The 27830-nt window shown below is 43.8% G+C and overlaps 1 protein-coding gene across 1 annotated transcript; it reads left to right on the forward strand.

Moving 5' to 3' along the window:
• The first annotated feature begins 353 nt into the window (after nucleotides 1-353).
• On the forward strand, nucleotides 354-2905 carry LOC134910745 (uncharacterized). Its single transcript, XM_063919119.1, has 3 exons — nucleotides 354-424; nucleotides 498-707; nucleotides 1309-2905. Exon 3 carries the CDS (start codon nucleotides 1359-1361, stop codon nucleotides 2004-2006), a length of 648 nt encoding a protein of 215 aa, XP_063775189.1. The 5' UTR covers nucleotides 354-424; nucleotides 498-707; nucleotides 1309-1358; the 3' UTR covers nucleotides 2007-2905.
• Nucleotides 2906-27830: the final 24925 nt, after the last annotated feature.

Raw genomic sequence — 27830 nt, forward strand, 5'->3', positions numbered from 1 at the left:
GTGTGTTTGGAGTGCCACATCACAGACCTATTTCTATATCACATCTGTATTTTTTTTCCTTTTATTTGAGAATGAAGCTGTGTGTGTTTTGGCTTGTTAGTGTATGTTTTTGGAATTGTGTCCTATGTCTGTGTCCTGTATATGATTCCCTGTGTTGCACTTTCCATAGTGCATGTGGCTATTGGACAATGTTTTGGGTTTGTTGTTGTGCTTTTTGTGTTTAATGTCCTTATTTTTAGATTCATAATAAAACATCCATTTTTTAAAGATGTAATGTTTATAAGCATAATGGGTGGATGTATTAACAATAGCATGAATAAAAAAATTTTTTTGGGGGGGGGATTTACAGTGTTGAAAAAAAGCAGTACTGGTCGTCCTACAGTCACTCCCATCACATCTGATGATGATGACGCTGCGGAAGCAGGTAAAGTGTCCATTGTAGTATAGGTTAGGTTTGTATATGAATGGCCATAACAAAATGTCACTTTCAATACTAGGTCCATCCAAAGAAGTCTTAAGCAGCAGAAGGCGCACTTCTGGAACACATCACAAAAAACATCTGCCAGCAAAGAAAGCAAGGTCTGATGTCCAGGGCCAACCACAGCAGGCTACCCCGCCACGAAGATTATCTACTGTTTGTTCGGTGCCCCCACTCCAAATTTTGGACACACCTCCAAGACGACAACCACACTCCCCTCATCTTGATTGTGAGTAACAAACTGTGATAACAATTAAAAATGTCAGATCTTTAAAAAACCATTTACTTAAACTCATTAAGTCAATACCCATCAAAATCTGCTATACTTACCCAAGTCAGTAAAACATGAAATGGAAACCAAACAAAATGGCCTACACAACATCCAGTAAAGATATGTATGTCCACTTCAGCCATACAGTAGCACATTGTGTGGAAGATGCTGCAACAGAAACTCATGTGTAAGCTTTGCAAATAGTAAGGTTGTTAGAATCATTTACACATGTGTGTTTGTCCTAACATTGCCAACTGCATACAAAAACATTACTATGTTTTGGTTGGAGACACTATAAGGCAACACATTATGGATTACAATGTGTTTTTAGGCAGGAGTATGTCTGATGTACCATACAACTCATGTGTTTGCTTTCAGAATGAAGTAACCAGACACATTTGCCACAAACAGGCATATGTATGTATTTAAGTAATGAGTGATGATGTTGCTAGGCCGGATATCTGAAAGCACCAGTCCATTACATGTGTTTCATGTTTAGTGCTTTGTACCAATGTATTAAACATATGGATAAGTAACGGATAAATGTTTTTAATTTCAGCTTCTAGTCCTGGTACCAGCATCCCTCCGCAACAACCGCAACACAGTGACATGGATGACACAATCATGTTAGAAATGCATCCAGTAAGCAAAGGAATCAGCCCCCCAGCACCTGTGAGTACTCCCCCACAGCAAAGCACACCACCACCCCAACACAGCCCAACAACACCAGTAACACAAGGCCCTGATCAAGTGTTCTGGACCATTTGGGCTAGACAGCAGGCCACTAATGAAGATTGCCTGCGTAGGCATACCCAAATGTTTGCAAGCCTACCATCTCATCTCAGACGAATCAGCAGAAATCTGAGTAGACAAAATGAAACAAACACAAGAATTGCAAATACCATGGAAATCATACGTGCAGACATTACAAATGTCATGGGCAACTTACAGCGCATAATGGAAGAACAGCACAGACAACAGCAAAGCTATATAAACATTTTAGAAAGCAATCAAATGATCAATGAATCCATGTCCAGAATTGTAGACAATCAAAATGCTGCAACACGTGAACTCAATGCCACCCTCACTAACCTCAATGAAACACTCAGATCCCTGCAGCAACAGCAAACAAGCAGCAGTTCTGGTACGACTACTCCAAATGTAACGCCAGTGTCATCACCACCAAGGCGCTCCACCAGAGCACACCAAATTGACAGTGGTAAAGGCAAAGGCCAGGACAAGCAACCACCCAAATAAACATAAAAAAACACACCCATTTCTTTAAAGAGAAGAGAAAAAAAACACTTACCAAGTGTATGATTAACAGAATATATATAACACTTAGCTCCTTGACAATTTGTACAACATCATTCATTATAACTGGTACAAACAACAAAAGGTATTTTGTACACACATTTCTTCTTTATCATCTTTGTATTTTTTGTTAGCAGGAAACTGTTGTTTGAGCTGCACATAGATGTTAGCATGCAGAAAGCAGACCACTTGATTTTTTTCTAATCATTACTCTTTCTAGATTCTAATCATTCTTTGAGCCAGAAGACAGACTAATTGGCAGCCAGGCAGATTGTCTTAAGCAGGCAGAAAGCAGACCACTTGATTTTTTTCTAATCATTACTCTTTCTAGATTCTAATCATTCTTTGAGCCAGCAGACAGACTAATTGGCAGCCAGGCAGATTGTCTTAAGCAGGCAGAAAGCAGACCACTTCATTTTTTTCTAATCATTACTCTTTCTAGATTCTAATCATTCTTTGAGCCAGCAGACAGACTAATTGGCAGCCAGGCAGATTCATCCATGACCAATACAATTTACAATGTGAATTGTAACTGTTTTACATTTCTTCTCTAGACGAATTGACAAGAAAAACACAATTGAGTTGGCTAAAAGTGTCCTAATATGTTGGGGGTAATATTTAGATAATTCAGTCCGAAAATGACTGACATTATTGTTCTGCCATGTTTGTGTGTGTTAAAAATAAGTAATCAGATTTAAAAACATGATGCAGAAACAACAACATTTGAAATATTTGAAAGTTGAACACAAATGTGTGTAATAATGGATATATGTTGTTAAATGTGTATTGCCTTACAAATCTACAAGTTTTGGCCAGCAAACATAAGGAAATAAATTATTTTGCATGAGAGAAGTTTGTGTCCCTTTTATAGGCATCCTAATTCAGGTTAGAATGATTTGTAAGTGTCAACACATGTAAACACAGCTGAAAAAAGCAGGTCTATTTTTTTGCTACGTTTTTTAACGAATCGCAAACAAATCCGACCGCAATTGAGCACTCAGAGACTAACACCCAAATACGAATGAATAGTGAATTCCCGTATTGTATGAAATAACAGGCGCGTTTAACTGATGGTCTATTCATTCGTATTTGTGTACTTTGCCTTTCAAACCATTACGAATGTCCCAAACACTGCCGAGATTTGTGCTTAGGGAATTCCCGTGTTGGGACTTAGTAAAAAAAACACAAATTGGACAAACTCGGATTTTTAGCAAATACTGGCCAATGTGTCCGTTGAAACATGTAGGGGCAGGGCTTCGGATTTCTCATTATTAATTCTATAACCGGAGAGGTCCCCATATAAGGTCAGTTCCTTAAATAGATTAGGCAGGGAGATTATCGGATTGGTAAGTGTGAGAAGAACGTCGTCGGCAAAGAGGGAGAGTTTGTAGTGTGAATCCTTGACGGTGAAGCCCGAGAAGTCCGGGTTAAGTCGAATACGACATGCCAAGGGTTCTATTATTAAAGCAAATATAAGGGGTGATAGGGGGCAGCCTTGGCGTGTGCCGTTAGCAATGGGAAAAGAGTCCGAAAGGATGCCGTTTGTGAGGACCGACGTGGAGGGGTTGTGATAGAGTGCTGTAATGGCGTGGAGGAATTCACCTTGGAAACCAAAACTACGAAGGGTTTGAGTGAGAAACGCCCAGGAGATTCTATCAAAAGCCTTTTCTGCGTCCAAAGCTAATAGCATAGAGGAGAGCTTGTTTACGTTAGCATGGTGAACCAGGGCAATAGTACGTCTGGTATTATCTAGAGCTTGACGGGAAGGAACAAAACCGACTTGTTCAGGATGTATTAGAGATGGGAGGAGCGGATTGAGATGCAAGGCCAATATTTTTGTGAAAAGTTTTAGGTCCATGTTTAAAAGGGATATGGGACGATAGTTAGAGACCAGTAGTCGATCCTTTCCTGGCTTGGGGATGACAGTGATTAAAGCTTTAGTGGTTTCGCTACGGAAACAATCACCGGCAAAAACTTTATTGAAAAGTGAAGTTAGGTGGGGAATAAGAGAGCTTCCAAATGTTTTGTAATATGCGAAAGGTAAGCCATCGGGGGCCGAGGCTTTGGACGGCTTTTGCAGCTGAAGAGCTGCAAGTACCTCCTTCTCTGAGATAGGACGGCACAATGCCTCGGAAGTGGGGCAGTCAAGTTTTGGCAAAGAGCATGAAGCTAAATAGTCTGGGGTGGGTATGCGTGCATCAGAAGCAGCGGAGTCAATGTCTGGGGAATTGTATAGTCGTGTGTAGTATTCCTGGAAGATAGAATTGATGTCCTAAGGGTTATAGTGAGTAGTGCCATTAGAGTCTTTAATCGATGCAATAGATGTGATAGCTTTACGAGCCTTCAATCTGTTTGCAAGGAGTGAGTCGGCCTTATTACTCTTTTCGTAGAAACGCTGATTAAGCCAACGGAGGAATTTCTCTATTTTTTTCTGTTAGGAGAGCATTTAGAGCAGCTTTGGCGGTGAATAGCTGTTTATAATTAGCATCTGTGGGATTTTTCTTATGAAGAGAGTCAAAGGTGTGGACTTGGTCAGTGAGAAAATTGAGAAGTAATTTGTGTTCCCTATTACGGTGCGAGGCAAAGCTGATTATGTGTCCATGGAGGACTGCCTTGTGGGCCTCCCAGACTAGAGGAGAACAGCCCGTGGGAGGATTATTTAGGGAAAAGTAGTCAGTCAGAACATCTTCTATTTTAGATTTAAAGGATGGGATCTTAAGGAGAGTTTCATTTAGGCGCCAGGATGGGCGGGAGTTAGGTACGTCTAGGAGGTCAAAAGCGACAGTTATTGAGGAGTGATCTGACCAAACACTAGGAATGATGGAAGAGGATAGGATATGTTTGGTGGCCACAGGACCACAGAACAGGTAGTCAATTCTGGAGTATGAGCAATGCGGAGCGGGAAAAAAAGTGTTGAGGACTCGCCATGTATCAAACAAAGAGGCTTCTTCTATCTTTTTAGAAAAAGCAAGGGAGATTGGGAAGGGGAGGGCCTCTCTCTGGGGAGCGGATCTGTCAAGAGAAGGGTCAAGTACTGCGTTAAAGTCACCTCCCAAAAATACATAGCCCACTCTATGTTTATGTAGATCAGTGAAAAAGGTTTTAAAGAATCGTTGTCCCGTGTTGGGAGCATAGATGTTTGCAATGGTCACCTCTAGGTGACCCAGCCTCCCAACGAAAATGATATACCTCCCATCCGCGTCAGTGCGAACCGAGGATTGAACAAAGGGAAGTTTGTTGCTAATCATAATAGCCACTCCGTTATGTTTGGAGCTACTTGAAGAGTATAACACCATGGAGAATCGTTTAGAAGCTATGGTGGGGTGGCCTGGGTCCCTGAAGTGAGTTTCCTGGAGTAGGACTATGTCGGCTTGTAGAGTGCGGATTGTGCGAAACAGGTGTGAACGTTTCTGAGGGACATTAAGGCCCCGGACATTCATGGAAGCTATAGTGAAGGGCATGGTGGATGAGAAGAAAAGAAAGAGTAACAGAGAGATATGGGTAGGGAAAACTGGATAGGAAAGGCGACTCGCTTAGTATCAAGAAGAGAAAAAAAGAGGAAGAGAGAGGAAAGGAGAAAGAGAAAAGAAAAGAAAAAAAAATGAGAAAGAGAGAGAGGTGAAGGGTACTCTACTTAGGTCGGGTTGAGTATAGCAGAAAAGTTAGGTGAAAGAAGATAACACCCGACGCAGTGTAGTAGCAGGTACTCGACAAGTAGGATTTAAGAATCCAAGTGGGCGAAGGAAAAAAAAATTGCCTGGTCGCCCCAGAGAGATAAGCGTAAAAAAGAAAGAAATAAAGAAAAAAAAGAAAAGAAGATCGTAAAAAGAGAAAAGGTTATGAGGGAGCGGAAAGGAAGTGGTGGACTGAGAACGTAGTGGGAAGGAGAGTGAAAAGGTTTACGAGTCAGAGATAAATATGTAAAGGTCGGAGGGGGGGAGCGAGCACCCCTGGGCGATAGAGGAGAGGGGAATAGGAGGGAGAGAGGGAAGAAAAAAAAAAAAAAAGGGTGAAACCCCATGGTAAAATACACAGCAACACTACAGTTGTGAGAAACAGCCCCCACAAGCAAGGAGAACATACCTAACACGAATTTTGGTGAGTTCACCACGTACCATACATAGTGATTCAAATAGTAAAAGGTACATATAGAAAAGTCAAACCATAACAGAGCTTACCCAGCGAAGGGAAACAGTAAAAGCATGAGGATAAATTCTAACCATAAACATAGCAATCCTATAATCTAGGCAGTAAAATAAATGTCAAGATGGCTTTGAAAGCAGGCCCGATACCTGGTCCACCAGGGTGGAAAAGGCATGAGAGGGCACACATAGGGGTAAATTTACCAAGACGGGCGCTCCACTCAAGACGGGATGCCGCCCACAGCAACCAACCAGACTCCAGGTATCACCCTCTAGAAGGTGCTAGATAAATGAGAAGTAGAATCCGACTGGCAGCCACCGGCAACACCCCATCCCAAACAGAACCCCCACCTCAGCAAACCCACCCCATGGCGTAAAAATAGTGGTGAGCAAATATGGAGCTCAGGTAGTTTTGATAGGGGTAGGATCCTGAAGCTACACAGGTCGAGAACGTGGAGACATCTGCAGGTCATGGAGCGAATTCAGCAGGGGGAGGGGGGGAGAGGAGAGAAGAAAAAAAAAACACAAGACACCCCTATAGAGAAATGCATAATGGTACCATAAGTGTGAGAAGTAGCCCCAATGTATGAGGAAAACATATATACATATATATCGCGGGTTCTAGAGAAAATTGCTGAGGTATGTACAACAAATAACATCAGACGGTTCAAATAGCAAGGGGTGCATACATGAGATCCAAACCATGGTAGGGTTTACCTAGGGAAGGAAAACATTATTAGCAGGAGGATAAAGAATAACAGCAAATGTAGCCGTCCTGAAGAGAAATCAGTAAAAAGAAAAAAAAAAACATACTTCAGGGTGAGAGGAGAAGAAAAAAAAAATATGAGAAGTCACTTATAGTCGTTCAATAGCAAAAATCAGAAATGACGCTCAGGCAGTGTGGGCAAAGGTAAGCTACTGAAGCGCCGAGGGTGTTAAGAGTCTTAAGACCGCTGCCTGGATTGGAGTGAATTCAACGGGGAGGGAGGGGCGTCCCGAAGAAGTCCTGCTTGGTACAGAAATAAAGTGTTAATTGGGGTGATCCAAATCAGGAGGGGGTCCCGATTCTTCGATGTGTGATAATAGGTCTTTGCCCTCATGAGGGTCCCGTAAAATAACAGTCTTTCCATGAAGAGCCACAATCAACTTGAAGGGAAACCCCCAACGATACCGGATATTCCTATCCCATAGAGCCTTAGTGAGATCACGAAGTTCCCTTCGTTTGGCGATGGTTAGGGGGGCCAGATAGTGGAAAAACTGAAGTGTGGATGATTTGAAGAGGATTTGGGATTTGCCTCTCATAGAGAAAAGGACCCTCTCTTTGTCTTTGAATTTAAGAAAGCGCAGGATCACATCACGGGGGGGGGTTCGCCCTCTCTGGGTTTGGGACGCAGGGCCCGGTGAGATCTTTCTAGTGGAAGATGAGTGTCGCTGAGGTCTGGTAGCAAAAAGGCAAAGAGAGTGTGGAGCTAGGGCTCTAGATTGTCCGCGGTGGCGGATTCCGGGATGTTTTGAATACGGAGGTTACATCTGCGTTCACGATTTTCTAGGTCCTCATTTTTGGTACGGAGATCAGCGAGTTCAGAAATCACGTGATCCAGGTCCCTACCCGTGTCGTTTAAAGCTTTTTGGAAGGCGTCCTGTCTTGACTCCATTTTACTAGCTCTAGAGGCGAGGGAGGAGATATCTGACCTAATGGAGACCACTGCATTATCTAGTTTGGATTCCAGGGATTCCTTAAAGTCAGTGATGAGAGAGCGGAGGGCCAAAATATCGTCCTTGGTGGAAACTGCCGGGGCCGATTTAGCCGGAGTCTCCATTAAGCTTTGAACGGGGGAGTGTGGTCCCCTTTGTTGAGTACCCTTGGTGGCCCTAGTAAAGTGTTGAGAGATATCAGCACCCCCTTGTTTAGGAGTCTTTGACGAAGATTTCTGCATGTGGACCAGACCAGTGCTGGGTGAGTAAACACTAAATAGAGACGGACAGGGGGATAATGGAGACCAAGTAGGTACGGGTGTGGGGGAAATAAAAAATTGAGATCACCCAGGGGGGTCGCTCCGTCCAACCTAAGGCGAGCATAGAAGCTACCCCAGAACTAGGCATATTCAAAAGTGTAGCAAGTGTGCTCAGAATAGAAATTTTAGATGCAGTGAGAATGGTGTTACGTGTCCCAGGGGGGGTGAGAATCCGTGAGAAGACACAGGGACCTGTCCAACAGAGTATAGTATATCTAGTAGCTCACATCCAGAAGTATATCGCAAGTGGTAAGAGGGAGGACACCGTATTCAGAGTCGTAGCAGATGGTGATCCATCAATCACTGCCCCTACTGAGTGACACTAAGGAAAGTATGGTGAGAGGATGTGAATTAGCACATAGGGTCAGGGCAGGCTGTAATTATAGCAACCACTTAAAAGCTGGTAGGGAGCTCCTATGTTATAGCTAATCACTGGACCTGGTTATCTGGGGGTCCGTGTGTCAGCAAGGGCCGACCCAGGGATGTGGAGCGGGCCCTTGTGCATGTTGGAGCACAAACCTTTGGTTCCGTGTGAGTCACGAAGGCGTCTGCAGCTCTGGTCTCCGAGAGGTAGGGGTCAGCAACCAGGGGACCCTCCACTGGATGCAGGAGTGTGTAGTGCACTGCAGGGGATCCAGGTACCACACATGAAGCCACCAGGGTCACATCAGGCAGCAGACGGGCAGGTCCAGCATGAGTCCTGTAAATCCAAGATGGCCGCCGCAGCTCTCAGGAGACAGTCCCCTCGTCAGATGCACTCTGCTCTGGTGTCCCCCCCCACCGGCCGGAGTCCCAGCTGGTGGAGCCCTCAAGGGGTCAGGGAGGCTGTCAGGCGGTGGCCGTGTGCAAGGGGAAGATCCACAGCCCCGCTGTGCACGATCGCGCGGCGCACGCACCCTGGAGCTCAGGATGCGGGTAAGCACCGCACTCTAGTCCCCGGATCCTCGGCGTGCCTAGGCCACAACCCGCAGGGACTGAACAAGCAGTCCCTCGGCTCCATGACCGTCAGCGGCCAGCACAGGGAATATCCAGGTATAATGGGGGAGCACGGGGGATGGGATACAGGGCTGTATGCACCTATAAGGGGATTTTAAATAGGGTCGGAGTCAGAGCCCTGTTAAGATGCGTCCTCTTCCTATTACCGCTAGCATTAAAGATCCTTGGCCGTGTTTTAATACGCTCGTATGTAAAATTTCACGATCTTCGCTTGTAAACTGTGGATTTGTATAGAACAGGGGTGGCCAACCAGTTGGAGGCAAAGAGCCAGAAAAGATCCATAGGCAAGTGCAAGAGCCACTATCATGTGCGCGCCTTCGGCGGGCGTGCAAAAATGGGGGGGTGGCCTAGTTGTCACAAAGTCACGCCCCATTTTTGTGCACACACCTTTCTGTATGACGTTTGTGTGACCTTGTGTCATAACCCTGTTTAGTCATGTTGTACAGTGCCACATACATATACAAATAGGTGCCACCACAGTGCCAGATAAATATACGCCCCCAGTGCCAGATACATATACGCCCCCAGTGCCAGATACACATGTCCACACAGTGCCAGATATGCCCCCACAGTGCCAGATATGCCCCCCACAGTGCCAGATATGCCCCCGATGCAGATACACATGTCCCCACAGTGCCTCCCACAGTGCCAGATATGCCCACACAGTGCCAGATATCCCCCAGTGCCAGATATGCCCCCAGTGCAGATACACATGCCCATACAGTGCCAGATATCCCCAAGTGCCAGATATGCCCCCAGTGCAGATACACATGCCCATACAGTGCCAGATATGCCCACACAGTGCCAGATATCCCCCAGTGCCAGATATGCTCACACAGTGCCAGATATCCCCCAGTGCCAGATATGCCCCCAGTGCCAGATACACATGTCCCCACAGTGCCAGATACATATGTACCCACAGTGCCAGATATGCACCCATAGTGCCAGATATGCCCCCGATGCAGATACACATGTCCCCACAGTGCCTCCCACGGTGCCAGATATGCCCACACAGTGCCAGATATGCCCCAGTGCCAGATATGCCCCCAGTGCAGATACACATGCCCATACAGTGTCAGATATGCCCACAGTGCCAGATATCCCCCAGTGCCAGATATGCCCCAGTGCAGATACACATGCCCATACAGTGCCAGGTATGCCCACACAGTGCCAGATATGCCCACACAGTGCCAGATATGCCCCAGTGCAGATACACATGCCCCCACAGTGCCAGATATGCCCCCAGTGCAGATACACATGCCCCCAGTGATACATATGCCCCCACAGTGCCTCATATGCCCCCAGTGCAGATACACATGCCCCCAGTGCTGATACATATGCCCCCACAGTGCCTCACTCCCCCCCCCCCCCCCCCAAAAAAAAGTGCTGCTTACCGCGCTGCTGTGAGGGGAAGGAGAGCGCAGTGTGCGCCTCTCCTACCCCTCCGTCTCTGGCGGCAGTGTGTATCTTCAATTCGGCGCCGGCCCATGAGCCAATCAGAGCTCGCGGACCAGCAGCCAATCAGGAGCCTTAGCTGCCGGTCCGAGAGCTCTGATTGGCTCATGGGCTGCCTAAGAATTGAAGATACACACCGCCGCTGGAGACCTGCTGCTCTGAGTCTGGTGTGTCGAGCAGTGGTGGCCGGGAGCGGATCGAGCCGCATGCGGAGGACGAAAGAGCCGCATGCGGGTCGAGATCCGCGGGTTGGCCACTGTTGGTATAGAAAGACAGAAGGACAAATTTTCGCTTTTATATATTAGATAAGTTAATCAACATTTTTACACTCTAAATATACACTCTGCAAAACTCTCCATTCTCAGTAATTGCGTTTGACATGCATTGGTCACTAGCACTTGGAGTGGTTGTTAGGAGGATTAATGGAGGACACTCCATGTTGCACATGTAAATCATTCTTACCACATCCAAGCAACACTACCATGCTACACAAGTTGTAGGTTTTTGCTACCTGTTTAATAAGTCTAGTAATAAGTATTTAATGCCATATAGTAAAGGCCTTAGAGAAGCTGTGTTAGATTTCCACCGCTATTGCGAAAGAGCCAGTTAACACCAAAGGTGCCAATTGGTACCTGGACTGCACAACATAGTAGGTACCCGGACGTGCAACACACAGCAGGGGGCACCCCACCCAAGCAATATTTTAGTATATTAAGTAAAATGCATTTTAAAAAGTGAAAAACTTTATGAATAATACATGCTATTATATTGATGGCATAACTTCCCTCAGAGGGTTTTATTGTAAAATTATGGACGTCTTTTAATTGTTTTATAGCACATCTGTCTGTGTTCATGTAATTTGTTTTTCTTTTGATATTCATACAACTTTAATCCTTGGAAATACTTATCAAGTTATAGTTTCTTTAAAGTTGTCTTTGATGTTTGTTTTTTTCCCTTCTTTTTGTGGGGAAACTAGATAATACCTTCAAAATTAGATGTTTAGCTTTGAGGGTGGATTATTTATAATTACATAATACAGGACTTTATTAGTTAGATACCTAGTTTATAAGTCACATTTGATTATATTGAGTTTAGTGTTTATAGTAAATGAATTTCAACCACACATCTGTAAAAAAAAAAAAAAAAAAAAAGTAGTTACAAGACAGAGGGGTATATTTACTAAAAATCGTATTTTCCCGTTTGAGGTCAAAGTTCAATCGCGAATGACATCGAAAGTGTAAATATGCAACTTTTTGAAATTAGTACGACTAATTTACTAAGCTGCCGTATTCTGCATTTTCGGTTTTACCGATGTCGATGTCATTCGTTTTTTTAGGCAGTGTTTTACGTGAGTGACTTGTAAAACACTGCCGACTTTAATACAATGAATCTCGGCCGGATCTGAGAGATCCGTGCTGGGCTTCATTGTGCACCTTGTAAAAAAAAAAAAACATGGTTAAAATTTTTAAAAAAAATTGCGTGGGGTCCCCCCTCCTAAGCCAAACCAGCCTCGGGCTCTTTGAGCCGATCCTGGTTGCAAAAATATGGGGGGAAAAATGATAGAGGTTCCCCCATATTTAAACAACCAGCACCGGGCTCTGCGCCTGGTCCTGGTTCCAAAAATACGGGGGACAAAAAGCGTAGGGGTCCCCCGTATTTCTGAAACCAGCACCGGGCTCCACTAGCCAGATACATAATGCCACAGCCGGGGGACACTTTTATATAGCTCCCGGCGGCCCTGGCATTACATAACCAACTAGTCACCCCTGGCCAGGGTACCCTGGAGGAGTGGGGACCCCTTCAATCAAGGGGTCCCCCCCTCCAGCCACCCAAGGACCAGGGGTGAAGCCCGAGGCTGTCCCCCCCCCATCCAAGGGCTGCGGATGGGAGGCTGATAGCCGTTGTGTAAAAAAATGAATATTGTTTTTAGTAGAAGTACTACAAGTCCCAGCAAGCCTCCCCCGCTAGCTTTTTCCTAAGACTTCCAAAATATTACGAATGCCCTCATCACTGCTGAGATTTTTGCATAGTAAATTACCGAAATGACACTTTGAAGAAAAAAACGGCATCTCGGTCAAAATCGGGACCTTAGTAAATATACCCCAGAGTACCAGAAACATACAGTACATCATGGCACCTTATAAACCTGAAACCAAATGCATGTACATGATATGTTGAGTCACAGTGTATATATCCTCAGCACTCAGTTGTTTATCAGAATCAGCTTTATTGGCCAGGTATACTTGTGTACACTAGGAATTTGTCTTCAGTTAGCTATATAACAGCCAAGTAGGTAACAGATAAGCAGGTGGGGGGGCAAGTACAGTCATACAGATAGGTATACCGTAGGGACACAAGTGAGTTACATGTACGTCTAGTCAGTCAATGTTCAGGAGTTTAGCAGGCGGACCGCTTGGGGAAAGAAACTTTTGATGCTTCTGGTGGACCCGGCAGGGACGGCTCTGTAACGCCTGCCTGAAGGAAGCAAGTTAAACATGCTGTGGCCGGGATGTAGCTGGTCCTTTACTATCTTCGTTGCCCGCTTTTTAGCTGTGGACAGGTACAGGTCCTGGACTGAGGGAAGGTCAGCCCCAATGATCTTCTTTGCGGTTCTGACCACCTTTTGGAGCCTGCATCTTTCTCTCGTGCTGGATGAGCCGTACCATACCAGTATCGAGGAGCACAGTACCGACTCCACAATCGAGGAGTAGAAGAGGAGCAGAACCTTCTGTGGGATGTTGAACTTCCTTAGTTGTCGTTAGAAGAACAAACTCTGCTGCACTTTCCTGACAGTGGCATTAGCGTTGGACCCCCATTTAAGTTCCTGGGAAATTGTGGTCCCTAGGAACTTGAAGGAGTCCACTAGCGGAGGTGCACTAGCTGACTTCTTCCTGAAGTCCACTATCATCTCGACAGTTTTGAGGGGGTTGAGCTCAAGGTTGTTGTGTCTGCACCACTGGGCCAACCGGTCTACTTCCCATCTATAGGCTGATTCGTCCCTGTCCTTGATGAGACCGGTGGCGTCATCTGTGAATTTGATGATCTTTACTGAATGCACCTCTGAGGTGCAGTCATTTGTGCACAGGGAAAAGAGCAGGGGTGAGAGGACACAGCCTTGTGGGGCCCCTGTACTAATGGACCGTGTCCTATCTGTCAGGAAGTCTACTATCCAGGAACAGGTAGCTTCTGGGAACCCTAGGCGAAGTAATTTGGGGTGGAGGATGCTGGGGACAATTGTATTGAAGGCTGAGTTGAAATTGACAAACAGGACCCTCGCGTAGGTACCGGGAATGTCTAGGTGCTGTAGAATGTAGTGCAGGCCCAGGTTGACTGCATCCTTGACACACCGATTTGATCGATAGGCGAACTGTAGGGGGTGCAGTTGGAGACCAGTCACAGTTTTCAGGTGATTCAATACCAGACGCTCAAACGTTTTCATGACCACAGACGTCAGTGCTATTGACCTGTAGTCATTCAGGTTCGTGATAGAGGGTTTCTTGGGGACCAGAACGATTTTAGACCTTTTGAGGCAGGAGGGGACTTTCTGTAGCTCCAGCGATTTGTTGAAGATCTTGGTGAATATGGGGGCGATCTCACCTGCACATGCTCTCGGGGCAGATGGTGACACTCCGTCAGGACCCAGAGCCTTCCTGGGTTTAGCCCTTTTGAACAGTGCCTCCACCTCTTCTAGGGCGACTTGCAGTGCCTGGATTATAACCAAAAACAGAGAAGAGTAACTTGCGCCTTAGTTGCAGCTTTGTACTATACTCTCAAAGAGCACCACTCTTTGACAAACATGTGTATACAAAAAAGAATAGAGTAGTCCACAAGCGCTACTATAGCTAGGGAGATCTCTGCCCAAATGTTTTCTCTATCTGGATGCAGAATTATTTTCCCTTAGTGTTGTAGAATTCTTTTCCTTCCACACTTAGGTTCGCACCTTTGGACTGACCTCCAATCAGTGCGGGATGTACATCAAAAGGTTTCTTTACATTTTTTCACAGCATCTCAAATTGCATCAATTGGACATCACCACGTCCCTTGTAGGGGACACTCACCTCTACTAGGTTCCCTATGTTCCTTGAAAGGTTTCTTTAGCCGTGACACCGTCCCGATTTTCTCAGAGGTCAAAATGTCATTCACCACATCGATTGGTTGAACAAGAGGCCAAAAAACCAGATAGTAATAAAGTTCTTTTCCAAAAAAGGGGAATGTTTTTATTCCAACGTATAAAAAAGTAACAATAGACAAAAACAATTAAAACATAAAAAACAATGAAGATCCCACTGATCCTGTGTTTGTTCTGCTCTATACCCTCAGGAACCACTTGCATAAAAAATAATATCTTAAAACAATGGACCTTAATAACGGGTAAGGGCTTTGATGAACACTTACAGGCAGGGGTCAGCACAGGTACCAACGCGTTTCGGATAGGCTATCCTTCCTCAGGACATGCCCTGAGGAAGGATAGCCTATCCGAAACGCGTTGGTACCTGTACTGACCCCTGCCTGTAAGTGTTCATCAAAGCCCTTACCCGTTATTAAGGTCCATTGTTTTAAGAAATTATTTTTTATGCAAGTGGTTCCTGAGGGTATAGAGCAGAACAAACACAGGATCAGTGGGATCTTCATTGTTTTTTATGTTTTAATTGTTTTTATCTATTGTTACTTTTTTATACGTTGGAATAAAAACATTCCCCTTTTTTGGAAAAGAACTTTATTACTATCTGTTTTTTTGGCCTCTTGTTCAACCAATCGATGTGGTGAATGACATTTTGACCTCTGAGAAAATCGGGACGGTGTCACGGCTAAAGAAACCTTTCAAGGAACATAGGGAACCTAGTAGAGGTGAGTGTCCCCTACAAGGGACGTGGTGATGTCCAATTGATGCAATTTGAGATGCTGTGAAAAAGTGTAAAGAAACCTTTTGATGTACATCCCGCACCGATTGGAGGTCAGTCCAAAGGTGCGAACCTAAGTGTGGAAGGAAAAGAATTCTACAACACTAAGGGAAAATAATTCTGCATCCAGATAGAGAAAACATTTGGGCAGAGATCTCCCTAGCTATAGTAGCGCTTGTGGACTACTCTATTCTTTTTTGTATACACATTGCAGTGCCTGGAGTTGGCTGTCGGTGTTCGGGGCATCAAAGAGGTGATTGTTTGGGTCACAGGGGACTTCTTTTGCGAAAAGTGGTTCAGCTCATCTGCTAGGACTTGGTGCATGGTGGTGGACTTCAATGTTTTCTTGCAGTTGGTTATGAATTACATTCCTTTTCATACAGATATGGGGTCATTGGTGGAGAGATCGTTTGTCAGCTTGTCCGAAAACCGCTTTTTTGCTAGCCTGATTTCTTTAGTCAGAGAGTTCCTAGTTCGGTTGTATAGTGCTCTGTCACCACTGCTATAGTCCCCCTCTTTGGCCCAACGAAGTTGCCTGAGTTGGGCGTTGAACCAGGGCTTGTTGCTGTTGTAAATGCGGTAAGTCTTGGTAGGTACACACATGTCCTCACAGTAGCTGATGTAGGATATGACAGTGTCTGTCAGGTCGTTCAGGTCGGTTGCCGAGGCTTCGAAGACCCCCCCATTCCATGCAGCCGAAGCAGGCCTGGAGCTTCATCCTCGTTGGTCCATTTCTTAAAAGTCTTGACAACAGGTTTAACCGCTCTCGGCTTCTGTGTATAGGTAGGGAGTAGGTGGATGAGGCAGTGGTCAGATAGGCCAAGTGCAGCACACGGTATATACCTGAAGGCAGATTTGAGGGTAGTGTAGCAGTGGTCAAGGGTGCACCCTTCCATAGTGGGATGCAGCTTCTACCTTTACTTATCCTGTGCATTCTGTAAAGTGATAGGTACAGGCTGATTGGTTACTATGGGTTTCACTGCTTGGTACATCAACCCCTGTACCTTGATAGTTTTAAACTCACCTACAGTACCTGGAGCAGTTAAGCTAAAATACAATATGTCTATGTAATAAGCCCGATAATTGATATTTATAGCTGCGCACAACAATGTGCTTCTCTGTGCATGCTCATACAGAGAGGGGTCCTGTGATAGGTCATCTGGGAGGCTGGGGACAGTTGACAGAAGAGAAGAGGTAAGTGGTGAGGGGCAGTTGGACTGAAAAAAGTGGAAGGAGGGGAACTGCTGTGGCGTCCATCTTGTAAAGTGCAGACTTCTGAGGCTGAATGAAGTCACTTTGAGATTAATACAGGACCCTGAGCAGAAAACTTTACAGAGTGACAGAGACTTCCAGAAACCAACTAAGGTGTCAGTGGGAAGAGAATAGATTCAGAGATCAGGACTTCACCCATTGTCACTGCTGTGCCTGCATTTGGAGGAAGAGTCCGACCCTGAGGAGCAGGTAATTTGGATTAGAATGTTCCTGCTGTTAAAAACACTGGGGGCTGTAAAATGCAGCCAAACCTCCAAAAATGCCATTTCCAGAAGATTGGTCACCTGCCGCATATGCACCAAACCCCAGAATGCAATACATTCTTGGAGCTTAGATGCGGTGGGCACTGCCATCTTTAGATGGCGTTGCCCTATAGAGGCCTATGGGCTTCTATCGCATTTCTCCGCTAAGAGGGATCCAATTGGATCCCTCGCTACACCCCCTGCGGCACATGCGCAGATTGGATCCCGGGTCACATAGTGCAAAGCACGGCTCTTCCGCATGAGCTGTAATTTGCTTAAATGCAGAGCCATAACTAGGTGTGTGTGAAGTGTGCCTTGCACACAGCGCACTTGTGGAGGGGGCGCATCGCTGTGCTGCGGGGTCAGCTGGGAGCCAGCACACTAAATGGAGGAATAAGCAAGCAGAACAGCTCCGGTGCTGTCCCATTGCCTGCCCTAGCTGCCCTGCCTCCCACTCTACACTCCCAGTCCTAATGCACCCAGTAGCGTCTAATTACCCCTCTCCAGAATGTCTCGCCTTCCCAGAATGCCGTTGCGGGCGCAAGGTCTTCGCACACGGCATTCTGGGAGTGGACTCGGTGGTGGAGCTACGGCACGTGGTGTACCCGCCTACAAGCACCAGCCAGGGCCCCATCTGCAGCCTGCCTGAGCCCCCGCCGCCACTGAAGAGAAGTCCTGCTGGCTTCAGCCCATGCAATCCCCAACCTGGCAGCAGCACAACACTCAGTCAGCCTCAGCACTGGAGGGAGAGTGCTGACCCCTTTCGCAGTGACCGGTGAGTGCGGATGTATCTGTCTTCTCTCTTCTCTCTCTCTCTTTTTCTTTTTCTTTCTCTCTCTCTCTCTCTCTCTCTTTTTCTTTTTATAAAAAGGGGTCTCTGCCAGCCTACAGTGTAAAAAGTGGTCTCTGCCAGCCTAAAGTGTAAAAAGGGGTCTCTGCCAGCATAAAGTGTAAAAAGGGGTCTCTGTCAGCCTAATGTGTAAAAAGGGGGTCTCTGTCAGCCTATTGTGTAAAAAGAGGGTCTCTGACAGCCTAAAGTGTAAAAAGGGGTCTCTGCCAGCCTAAAGTGTAAAAAGGGGGTCTCTGCCAGCCTAATGTGTAAAAAGGGATCTCTGCCAGTCTAATGTGTAAAAAGGGGTCTCTGCCTGACTAGTGTGCAAAAAGGGGTCTCTGTCAGCCTAATGTGTAAAAAGGGTACTCTACCTGGTGTAATGTGTAAAAGGGGCTCTACCTAGTGTAATGTGTGTAAGTGGCGCTACTGTGCAACATAATCTGAATAATGGAGACTACTGTACAGCGTAATATGAATTTGTATTATTTTGTGGCCAGGCCCCTTCCCCATGAAGCCACGCTGTTATATTATTGACGCACACCTACGGTGCGCACTGGCCCTGTTTTGTATATATGGGGGGGTTCTCTGTCAGCCTAATGTGTAAAAAGAGGGTCTCTACCTGCCTAAAGTGTAAAAAAGGGGTCTCTGCCAGCCTAAAGTGTAAAAAGGGGGTCTCTGCCAGCCTAATGTGAAAAAAGGGGTCTCTGCCAGCCTGAAGTGTAAAAAGGGGTCTCTGCCAGCATGATGTGTAAAAAGGGGTCTCTGCCAGCCTAAAGTGTAAAAAGGGGTCTCTGTCAGCCTAATATGTAAAAAGGGCGTCTCTGTCAGCCTAATGTGTAAAAAGGGGGTCTCTGTCAGCCTAATGTGTAAAAAGGGGGTCTCTGCCAGCCTAATGTGAAAAAAGGGGTCTCTGCCAGCCTAAAGTGTAAAAATGGGTCTCTGCCGGCTTAATCTGTAAAAAGGGGTCTCTGTCAGCCTAATGTGTAAAAAGGGGGTCTCTGCCAGCCTAATGTGAAAAAAGGAGTCTCTGCCAGCCTAAAGTGTAAAAAGGGGGTCTCTGCCAGCCTAATGTGTAAACAGGGGGTCTCTGCCAGCCTAATGTGTAAAAAGAGGTCTCTGTCAGCCTAATGTGTAAAAAGGAGGACTCTGCCAGCCTAATGTGTAAAAGGGTTCTCTGACAGCCTAAAGTGTAAAAAGGGGGTCTCTGCCAGCCTAATGTGTAAAAAGGGATCTCTGCCAGCCTAATGTGTAAAAAGGGGTCTCTGCCTGACTAGTGTGTAAAAAGGGGTCTCTGTCAGCCTAATGTGTAAAAGGGTACTCTACCTGGTATAATGTGTAAAAGGGGCTCTACCTAGTGTAATGTGTGTAAGTGTCGCTACTGTGCAGCATAATTTGAATAATGGAGACTACAGCGTAATATGAATTTGTATTATTTTGTGGCCACGCCACTTCCCCATGTAGCCACGCCATTATATTATTGACGCACACCTACGGTGCGCACTGGCCCTGTTTTGTATATATGGGGGGGTGGTCTCTGTCAGCCTAATGTGTAAAAAGAGGGTCTCTACCTGCCTAATTTGCAAAAAAAAGGGGTCTCTGCCAGCCTACAGTTTAAAAAGGGGGTCTCTGCCGGCCTAATGTGAAAAAGGGTTCTCTGCCAGCCTGAAGTGTAAAAAGGGGTCTCTGCCAGCCTAATGTGTAAAAAGGGGTCTTTACCAGCCTAAAGTGTAAAAAGGGGTCTCTGTCAGCCTAATATGTAAAAAGGGGGTCTCTGTCAGCCTAATGTGTAAAAAGGGGGTCTCTGCCAGCCTAATGTGAAAAAAGGGGTCTCTGCCAGCCTAAAGTGTAAAAATGGGTCTCTGCCGGCTTAATGTGTAAAAAGGGGTCTCTGTCAGCCTAATGTGTAAAAAGGGGGTCTCTGCCAGCCTAATGTGAAAAAAGGGAGTCTCTGCCAGCCTAAAGTGTAAAAAGGGGGTCTCTGCCAGCCTAATGTGTAAAAAGAGGTCTCTGTCAGCCTAATGTGTAAAAAGGAGGACTCTGCCAGCCTAATGTGAAAAAAGGGATCTCTGCCAGCCTAATGTGTAAAAAGAGGTCTCTGTCAGCCTAATGTGTAAAAAGGAGGACTCTGCCAGCCTAATGTGTAAAAGGGAGTCTCTGCCAGCCTAAAGTGTAAAAAGGGGGTCTCTGCCAGCCTAATGTGTAAAAAGAGGTCTCTGTCAGCCTAATGTGTAAAAAGGAGGACTCTGCCAGCCTAATGTGTAAAAAGGGTTCTCTGACAGCCTAAAGTGTAAAAAGGGGTCTCTGCTAGCCTAAAATGTAAAAGGGGGTCTCTGCCAGCCTAATGTGTAAAAAGGGATCTCTGCCAGCTTAATGTGTAAAAAGAGGTCTCTGCCTGACTAGTGTGTAAAAAGGGGTCTCTGTCAGCCTAATGTGTAAAAAGGGATCTCTGCCAGCCTAATGTGTAAAAAGGGTACTCTACCTGGTGTAATGTGTAAAAGGGGCTCTACGTAGTGTAATGTGTGTAAGTGGCGCTACTGTGCAGCATAATTTGAATAATGGAGACTACTGTACAGCGTAATATGAATTTGTATTATTTTGTGGCCACGCCCCTTCCCCATCAGGCCACGCCATTATATTATTGACGCACACCTACGGTGCGCACTGGCCCTGTTTTGTATATATGGGGGGGGGGGCGCTGATGCTGTTTCTTGCACACAGCGCTAAAATGTCTAGTTCCGGCACCGCTTAATCGTTTATGCGTATTGCTTTAGTGAATGCCGATATGCATGCGGTGAGTGGCAGGATGCAATGATTGATGCATCCTGCCCTGGGACAGGTTTACAAATTAGTAATATTCTTGTTATCACTTGTTAGGAATGAGAAATGATGCTCCAGCCAGTCAGCTCCTGTCATGTGTTTCAAATATGACAGGAGGTGATTGGCTGGAGTACAATTATTTGCAAAGAATGCTAACAAACATCCAAAATACGACCGTATCTTACACAAGACACTAAAAACTCGACTCCCTGAGTAAGAATGTCAGCCACAACTGAGATGCTGGAGACCTGAATCCTGCGTACAGAATCGCAGTTGGCGTCTGATGGCTGATGCATACCGGCATGCCTGGGTTTTTGCCGACACTCCCCATTTCCTAAAACCAAATGGCCACATCCTGTCAATCACTTGCAGATGAATCCTCACTGTGAGCATAATCACAGATCAATCGATGCACATGCACATGATATTTGCTCAGTTAGAGTGTGGGTGATCATATCATACAACCCATTAAGTACCTAGCAATCTGGTGGACCATTATGCAATAGGTAGCATCGATCCTTGTGTATCCATGCCTATTCCCCTATAGATTGTAAGCATGCGAGCAGGGCCTTCCTACCTCTATGTCTGTCTGTTTTTACCCAGTTTTGTTCTATTACTGATGCTTTAATTGTAAAGTGCAACGGAATATACTGCGCTATATAAGAAACTGTTAATAAATGAATAAGTGTGCTGTTAAGAAGTGATTATATATGCCATCTTTCCTATAGTGTTTTGGATATTGAAAGACTTTACGCTTATTTAATACATTAGGATGTTAAGGATGGTCTGTTTATTGTCTCACTGTTCATTTCTCTCCATAATATACTACGTGGTGCCTTTATGCTAACTGCTAGGACTTTATGCTAACTGCTAGGACTTTATGCTAACATGCTTGTGTGTTTGGCACAACAACTTTAATGAACAAGATTCTTCTCTAGCTTGATAGATCCTGTGCCCAGTTAACTTTGTTCAGTTTATTTGTTTGTTTCTTTTGTTTCCGATGTATAAACATTGTATAATACTATTAAAAGAATTACTAATTTAAAGAGAAAAGCATATATTAGAAAAAGAAGTTGGCATATCAAACAAGGGAAAACAACAGCTATAGAGAAAGGCAAGTCGGATTATATGAAATATATTTTGAACATCCAGAATAACCAACCATCTATAAAAGTTGTATCCCAGTATGGAAACATGCATGCATTCCATCACACTTATACCCCTTTCAGACTGACAAATATTTCCCGGGTTATTATTGCACATGAACGCGCATCAACCCGGGAATTTGCTCAGTGTAAAAGGGTACTGAAAGAATATCCCGGGACGAGCGTCCTAGCATTTCATCCCAGTTCTCGACCAGGGTTGAATCCAGGATCGTCCCGGGATGTAGTGCAGTGTGAATGGGCCCTACCCAGTATTCAGTACATGGGACTGTTAAAAGGCCTCTCATTGGAGCTTTCTTGGGCTCAGAAAAGATGATGTCATCATCCAGAGCCCGGGGAAGCGTCCTGGAAGTGGAGGAGACAGGCAATATGGCGACCTGGACAGATCAGGAGGTCAGAGAGCTGCTCAGCATAAGGGGGGAGGAGGAAATAAAGAGACAGATAACAGGCACAGTGAAGGATGCTATTATTTATAAAAACATTGCAAAGCTGCTTGAAGCCAGAGGAATTATCCGTACACAACAGCAAGTTGTTAATAAAATGAGACTCTGAAAAAGCAGACCCCACCCCTCCCTTTGCTTGCCTATTGTGACCTCATCTATGTGAGCCAGAAAAATGTCCATTTCTAATGACATACATATGTATCTGCAGGGATTTCCCGGGATCAGTGTAAACAGGGCTGTCCCAGGTCGATCCCAGGTCTAAGTGCAGTGTGAAAGGGGTCAGTCCCGGGTTGTGTCCCGGGATGCGTCAGGGAACACATTCCTGGGTGTGACCCAGGCTCTGTCAGTCTGAAAGGGGTATAAATTGTCTCCTAGTTGGTTAAGACTTGATAGTAATTTAGACTACTTTACATCATACACAACTTTGTAATTACCCATCATATAACATTTACCAAAATCTAGTGTGTAATCATCAATCAATAAATACCATTATTCACATAGCTCTGGCAGAGCCAGTAGTTACAAGTGCTGCTATGTGGTGATGTGAAACGTGTGGCAATACTGTGTGGCTGAGAGCAGTGTCTTTCCCACACTGCCTTTAGCCTGCCTTTTTTATTAACTCTTTTATAACCCATGACTAATGCAGCTTTCAGCTGTGCTCTGAACTAAAGTGACACACCTCAGATGTGGCAGCTTAAGGCTATGGCCAATGTGTTATTATACCAGGCAACTACAATGACATACTTCAGTGTTTCAGTCAAACATGACTGCACCTTTACTTCCAAATATATCCTACCGGGCATCGTTCATTTTACTGTAGTCCAGCTATTGCTATACTTTCTATTGGGCATTACTTGTTAAATTAAATAACTTTTTATAACGGTTTTGAGATATTTTATGGAAAAAATGTATTCTTACGGTAATATATAATTCATTTCTTTCTTTTCAGTTGTAATTGTAATGATTATGAAGCAACCCGAGCCTCTGAATAAGGCATCATTATTTGGGAAGAAGTAAATTGAAGTAAATGTGTGTGTATATATATTTATATATATATATATATATATATATATATGAAAAAAAGGGGGGATAGGGGTATCAGCGACTTGCAGTGTCTAATATATTGATATGAATATGAAGAATATAGCGGGATACGGTTTAGAAAAAAAGGCAACAATATATTTATTTATACAATTTGAAACATAATGATGGGATAAAAATAGAAGATAAAAGCTTGATAATACAAAAAATATATAAAAATATAATAGATAAAAAAGTGTATAATTTAGCTAGAACCCAGAATCACATAAAATCAGTAAAAACAATTTTGTACTGATAAAAAGTATTTTAGGATAAGAGATTAATGCTTATCTTTAAAAATGGAGAGTCAGTAGAGGTACACCCAACGCGTTTCGTCCATCAGACTTCATCAAGGGGTCACTGGTGGACGAAACGCGTTGGGTGTACCTCTACTGACTCTCCATTTTTAAAGATAAGCATTATTCTCTTATCCTAAAATACTTTTTATCAGTACAAAATTGTTTTTACTGATTTTATGTGATTCTGCGTTCTAGCTAAATTATACACTTTTTTATCTATTATATTTTTATATTTTTTTTGTATTATCAAGCTTTTATCTTCTATTTTTATTCCATCATTATGTTTCAAATTGTATAAATAAATATATTGTTACCTTTTTTTCTAAACCGTATCCCGCTATATTCTTCATATTCATATCAATATATTAGACACTGCAAGTCGCTGATACCCCTATCCCCCCTTTTTTTTCACATTTTAACTCTAAAGGCAGCTTATCACTGCTGAGTACTTAGGGGTTAGCTGACACCTTATATTATTAAAAGGAGTGTCTTTAACCAAAGTATTATATTGTAATAAGTATCTGCTCACACATACCTGTGACGCCATACCCCCACTACCCGATATATATATATATATATATATATATATATATATATATATATATATAGCAAGCAGAAGACAGCGGCACTCAGCAGACTTGTTGAAAAAGAAAAATGCCTTTATTACGGTCCTACGCCGTTTCGGGGACTAGCACCGTCGTCAGTGACAAGCGAAACACGTGTTTCGCTTGACCCTGATGACGGGGCTAGTCCCCGAAATGGCATAGGACCGTAATAAAGGCATTTTTCTTTTTCAACAAGTCTGCTGAGTGCCGCTGTCTTCTGCTTGCTATTGAGGATCAGCTATTGATCTACAGAGGGCACCGCAGCAAGGAATTTATGTACCCATTGGGAGTGCCGAGCCATACCGCTACATATATATATATATATATATATATATATATATACAGAATAAAATGTCAATTTTGTTTGTACAATTTGACTAATTGATAACATATTGGTGCAAGGGTAGGGATGACAGCCTAATTATTTATTTGTTAATTCTTCTAGCATTCATTTACATTGTTGGTAATGTAGATAGACTGTATGTCCATTAATTATTAGGCTGCTTCACTGCGTCTTTGTTACATACTCCTCTGCAGATTTTTGAAGCTCCTTATAAATAAAGTATAATAATAATAATAATAATAATAATAATAATAATAATAATGATGCTTAAATATGACAAAATGTGTGTTTCAAGTAAACACAACTTATTTAAACTGTAGAGCAATTTAAACATGCTTGGTATAGGCATATGAATATCCTTACAAAGAATTAATGTTCAAAAAGGGTTGAGATTGCCTAGGGGATAAAAAGAGGGGCAGACTAGATGGGCCAAGTGGTTCTTAGCTGCTGTCAAATTCTATGTTTCTATATATTAATGTTTATTATACTGGTTATGGGACAAATAGAAAAACATTTCACTTGTTATTTTAGATAGCAGAATGTCTATTTAGTCTATAGATAGACTATTGGGATTAAAGATGTGTACACATGTGCAGATAAAGTTGATCTGAATAATTGTTTTGCATCTAATTGATCACTGATGAAGATACCAGGAATCATAAGTGGAGCTCCAGGATTTGGATATACACACTCTAATAATCTGTGTGTATGTACAAGTGATTATCCTCAGATAGTAATGGCTGTATGTGTGCGTATATATGTGCACGTGTGAGTGTGAGTGTGTGTGTGTGAGTGTGTGTGTGTGTGAGTGTGTGTGTGAGTGTGCGTGTGTGTGTGTGTCGGCGGGGGGGGGGGGGGGGTAAGGTCCAGAGAAGCAGCCCATTGGATAAAAAACAATTGCTTATCATTACCTTTGTCCTTTTAAAACAATGAAATCTGCGTGTGTGTAAATTGTCCTTAATCAGCAGACATTGCATTCAGTCCACATCAGCACATATTGACTTCCGAAGTATCACATATGCCTATCTTATTAGGTAAACCAGTGGTTCCCAAACTTTTTGGAGTCACGGCACCATAGAGTATCAGAAAAAAATATTTCATGGTCCCCTAGACCATAACTTTAAAATTTAAAAATTTAAAAAAAATATATTAAATTAAGTATATTGTGTTTATATGTCATCCTTAGGCTTAGTTGTGTGGTGAGGGACAGGATTTGCTTTTGTTTGTCTACATATATTATGATGGGAAGCCACCAGCACTGGTTTTGCTTATTACATTGACTTTAAATAATTTGAATTGGTCTTGGACCACCAACCCAAGAAGCCTCTGCAAGTGCCCTGAGGCAACTCCTGATGTAACCCTTTATATCTAATAATTCCAAATGTGTCTCTCAGCCTATTGCCACTGTTGTCCTGGAATTCCCAATATTACTATATGCTTCTTAATGTCATATGGAACCACATGTCTGACATCCCCTCATGTCAGTTTGTCAGTTACAATAATCCACTATGTCCATTATTATTATTATTATTATTATTATTATTATCCTTTATTTATATGGCGCCACAAGGGTTCCGCAGCGCCCAATTACAGAATACATAAATAAATAATCAAACAGGAAAACAGCAACTTACAGTTGATGACAGTATAGGACAAGTACAGGGTAAATAAACATAGTTACATCAGCAGATGACACTGGAATAAGTATCAGGTGGCAGAAGACTGCTGGATGTGGTGCAGTTGAAGATTATTAAAGTAAGAAAGGATAAGCACATGAGGGAAGAGGGCCCTGCTCGTGAGAGCTTACATTCTAAAGGGGAGGGGTAGACAGACAGGGGTGACACAGATGGGGTACATAGAGAGCGTAGAACAGAGGGTTAGGATGAGATTTGGCTGGGTTTGGTGAAGAAGTGGGTCTTGAGAGATCGTTTGAAGTTTTGTAGAGAGGTGGAGTCTGAGGGGGAGAGGTAGGGAATTCCAAAGAAGTGGTGCAGCACGTGAAAAATCTTGGAGGTAGGAGTGGGAGGAAGTAATCCGTAGGCAGGAGAGTCGGCGTGCATTAGCAGAGCGAAGAGGACTGGTGAGAGTGTAAAGGGAGATAAGGTCAGAGATGTAGATGGGAGAGGAGTGGGTGAGGGCTTTGTAAGCGAGTGTGAGAAGCTTGAAATGGATTCTGAAAGGGAAGGGGAGCCAGTGAAGGTCTAGTAAGAGAGGAGAGGTGGACGTAGTGCGTTTGGTGAGGAAGATGAGCCGGGCAGCAGCATTGAGGATAGATTGGAGTGGAGAGAGGTATTTGTCAGGAATGCCAGTCAGGAGCAGATTACAGTAGTCCATCAGTCCAATGTGCTAAATACCCCTTAATGTCTAAATTATTGTATAATTCTAATTAACACATGTGCCTTGCATGCCTATTTAAACCAGATTCTAATATCCATACATGCCTGAAAGGCACACATGTACATCTTATTGTATAATTATTAATATCCAATATTGTCAACTCTCTTCATATCTGAGGACACACTGCATAGTTATATTAAATATAGTAGTGTTTATTCATGTATAGTATACTATTTTGATAAAATAGGGTTATTATTTATGAGTGAATATAAATTGCAGTATTATTTATTCATTACATCTGGGTAGTTAATTTAATCTAGAGTAAATATGTTGGAACAATGTATAATTTATAAATGTTAATTACCATTCCCCATACATAGTTTTACAGACAATTCCATTGCATATGGACATATCTAGTATGGGAATTGATTATTATTGCACTACAACTAAATATTCATAAATTAAAATACATTTTCAATTCGGTTTTTGTATCTATTTTATTTGGCATCATAAAGGGATCATTGACTTTTAGGGTTTATACTGTACACACCTGGTAAAAGAACAGCAGTGCACATCCATATCTAGAACTTCCCAGCAAATCTGAGCAGAATTATTCCCAGTATTGGTCCAGCTGTTATCCAGTGTGTACTGTAGGAGCGACCACAGGATGTCATGGGATGCGGTCAAGATGCCGCCGGCCGGAATCCCGGCGGTCGAAATACCGACGCCGGAATCCCGACCGCCACAATCCCGACATATTCTCCCTCCGTGGGTGTCCACGACACACATAGAGGGAGAATATAATAGTGTGCCAAGCGTGGCGAG

This window comes from Pseudophryne corroboree, chromosome 1 (assembly GCF_028390025.1).
Source record: "Pseudophryne corroboree isolate aPseCor3 chromosome 1, aPseCor3.hap2, whole genome shotgun sequence".
Taxonomy (NCBI): Eukaryota; Metazoa; Chordata; class Amphibia; order Anura; family Myobatrachidae; genus Pseudophryne; species Pseudophryne corroboree.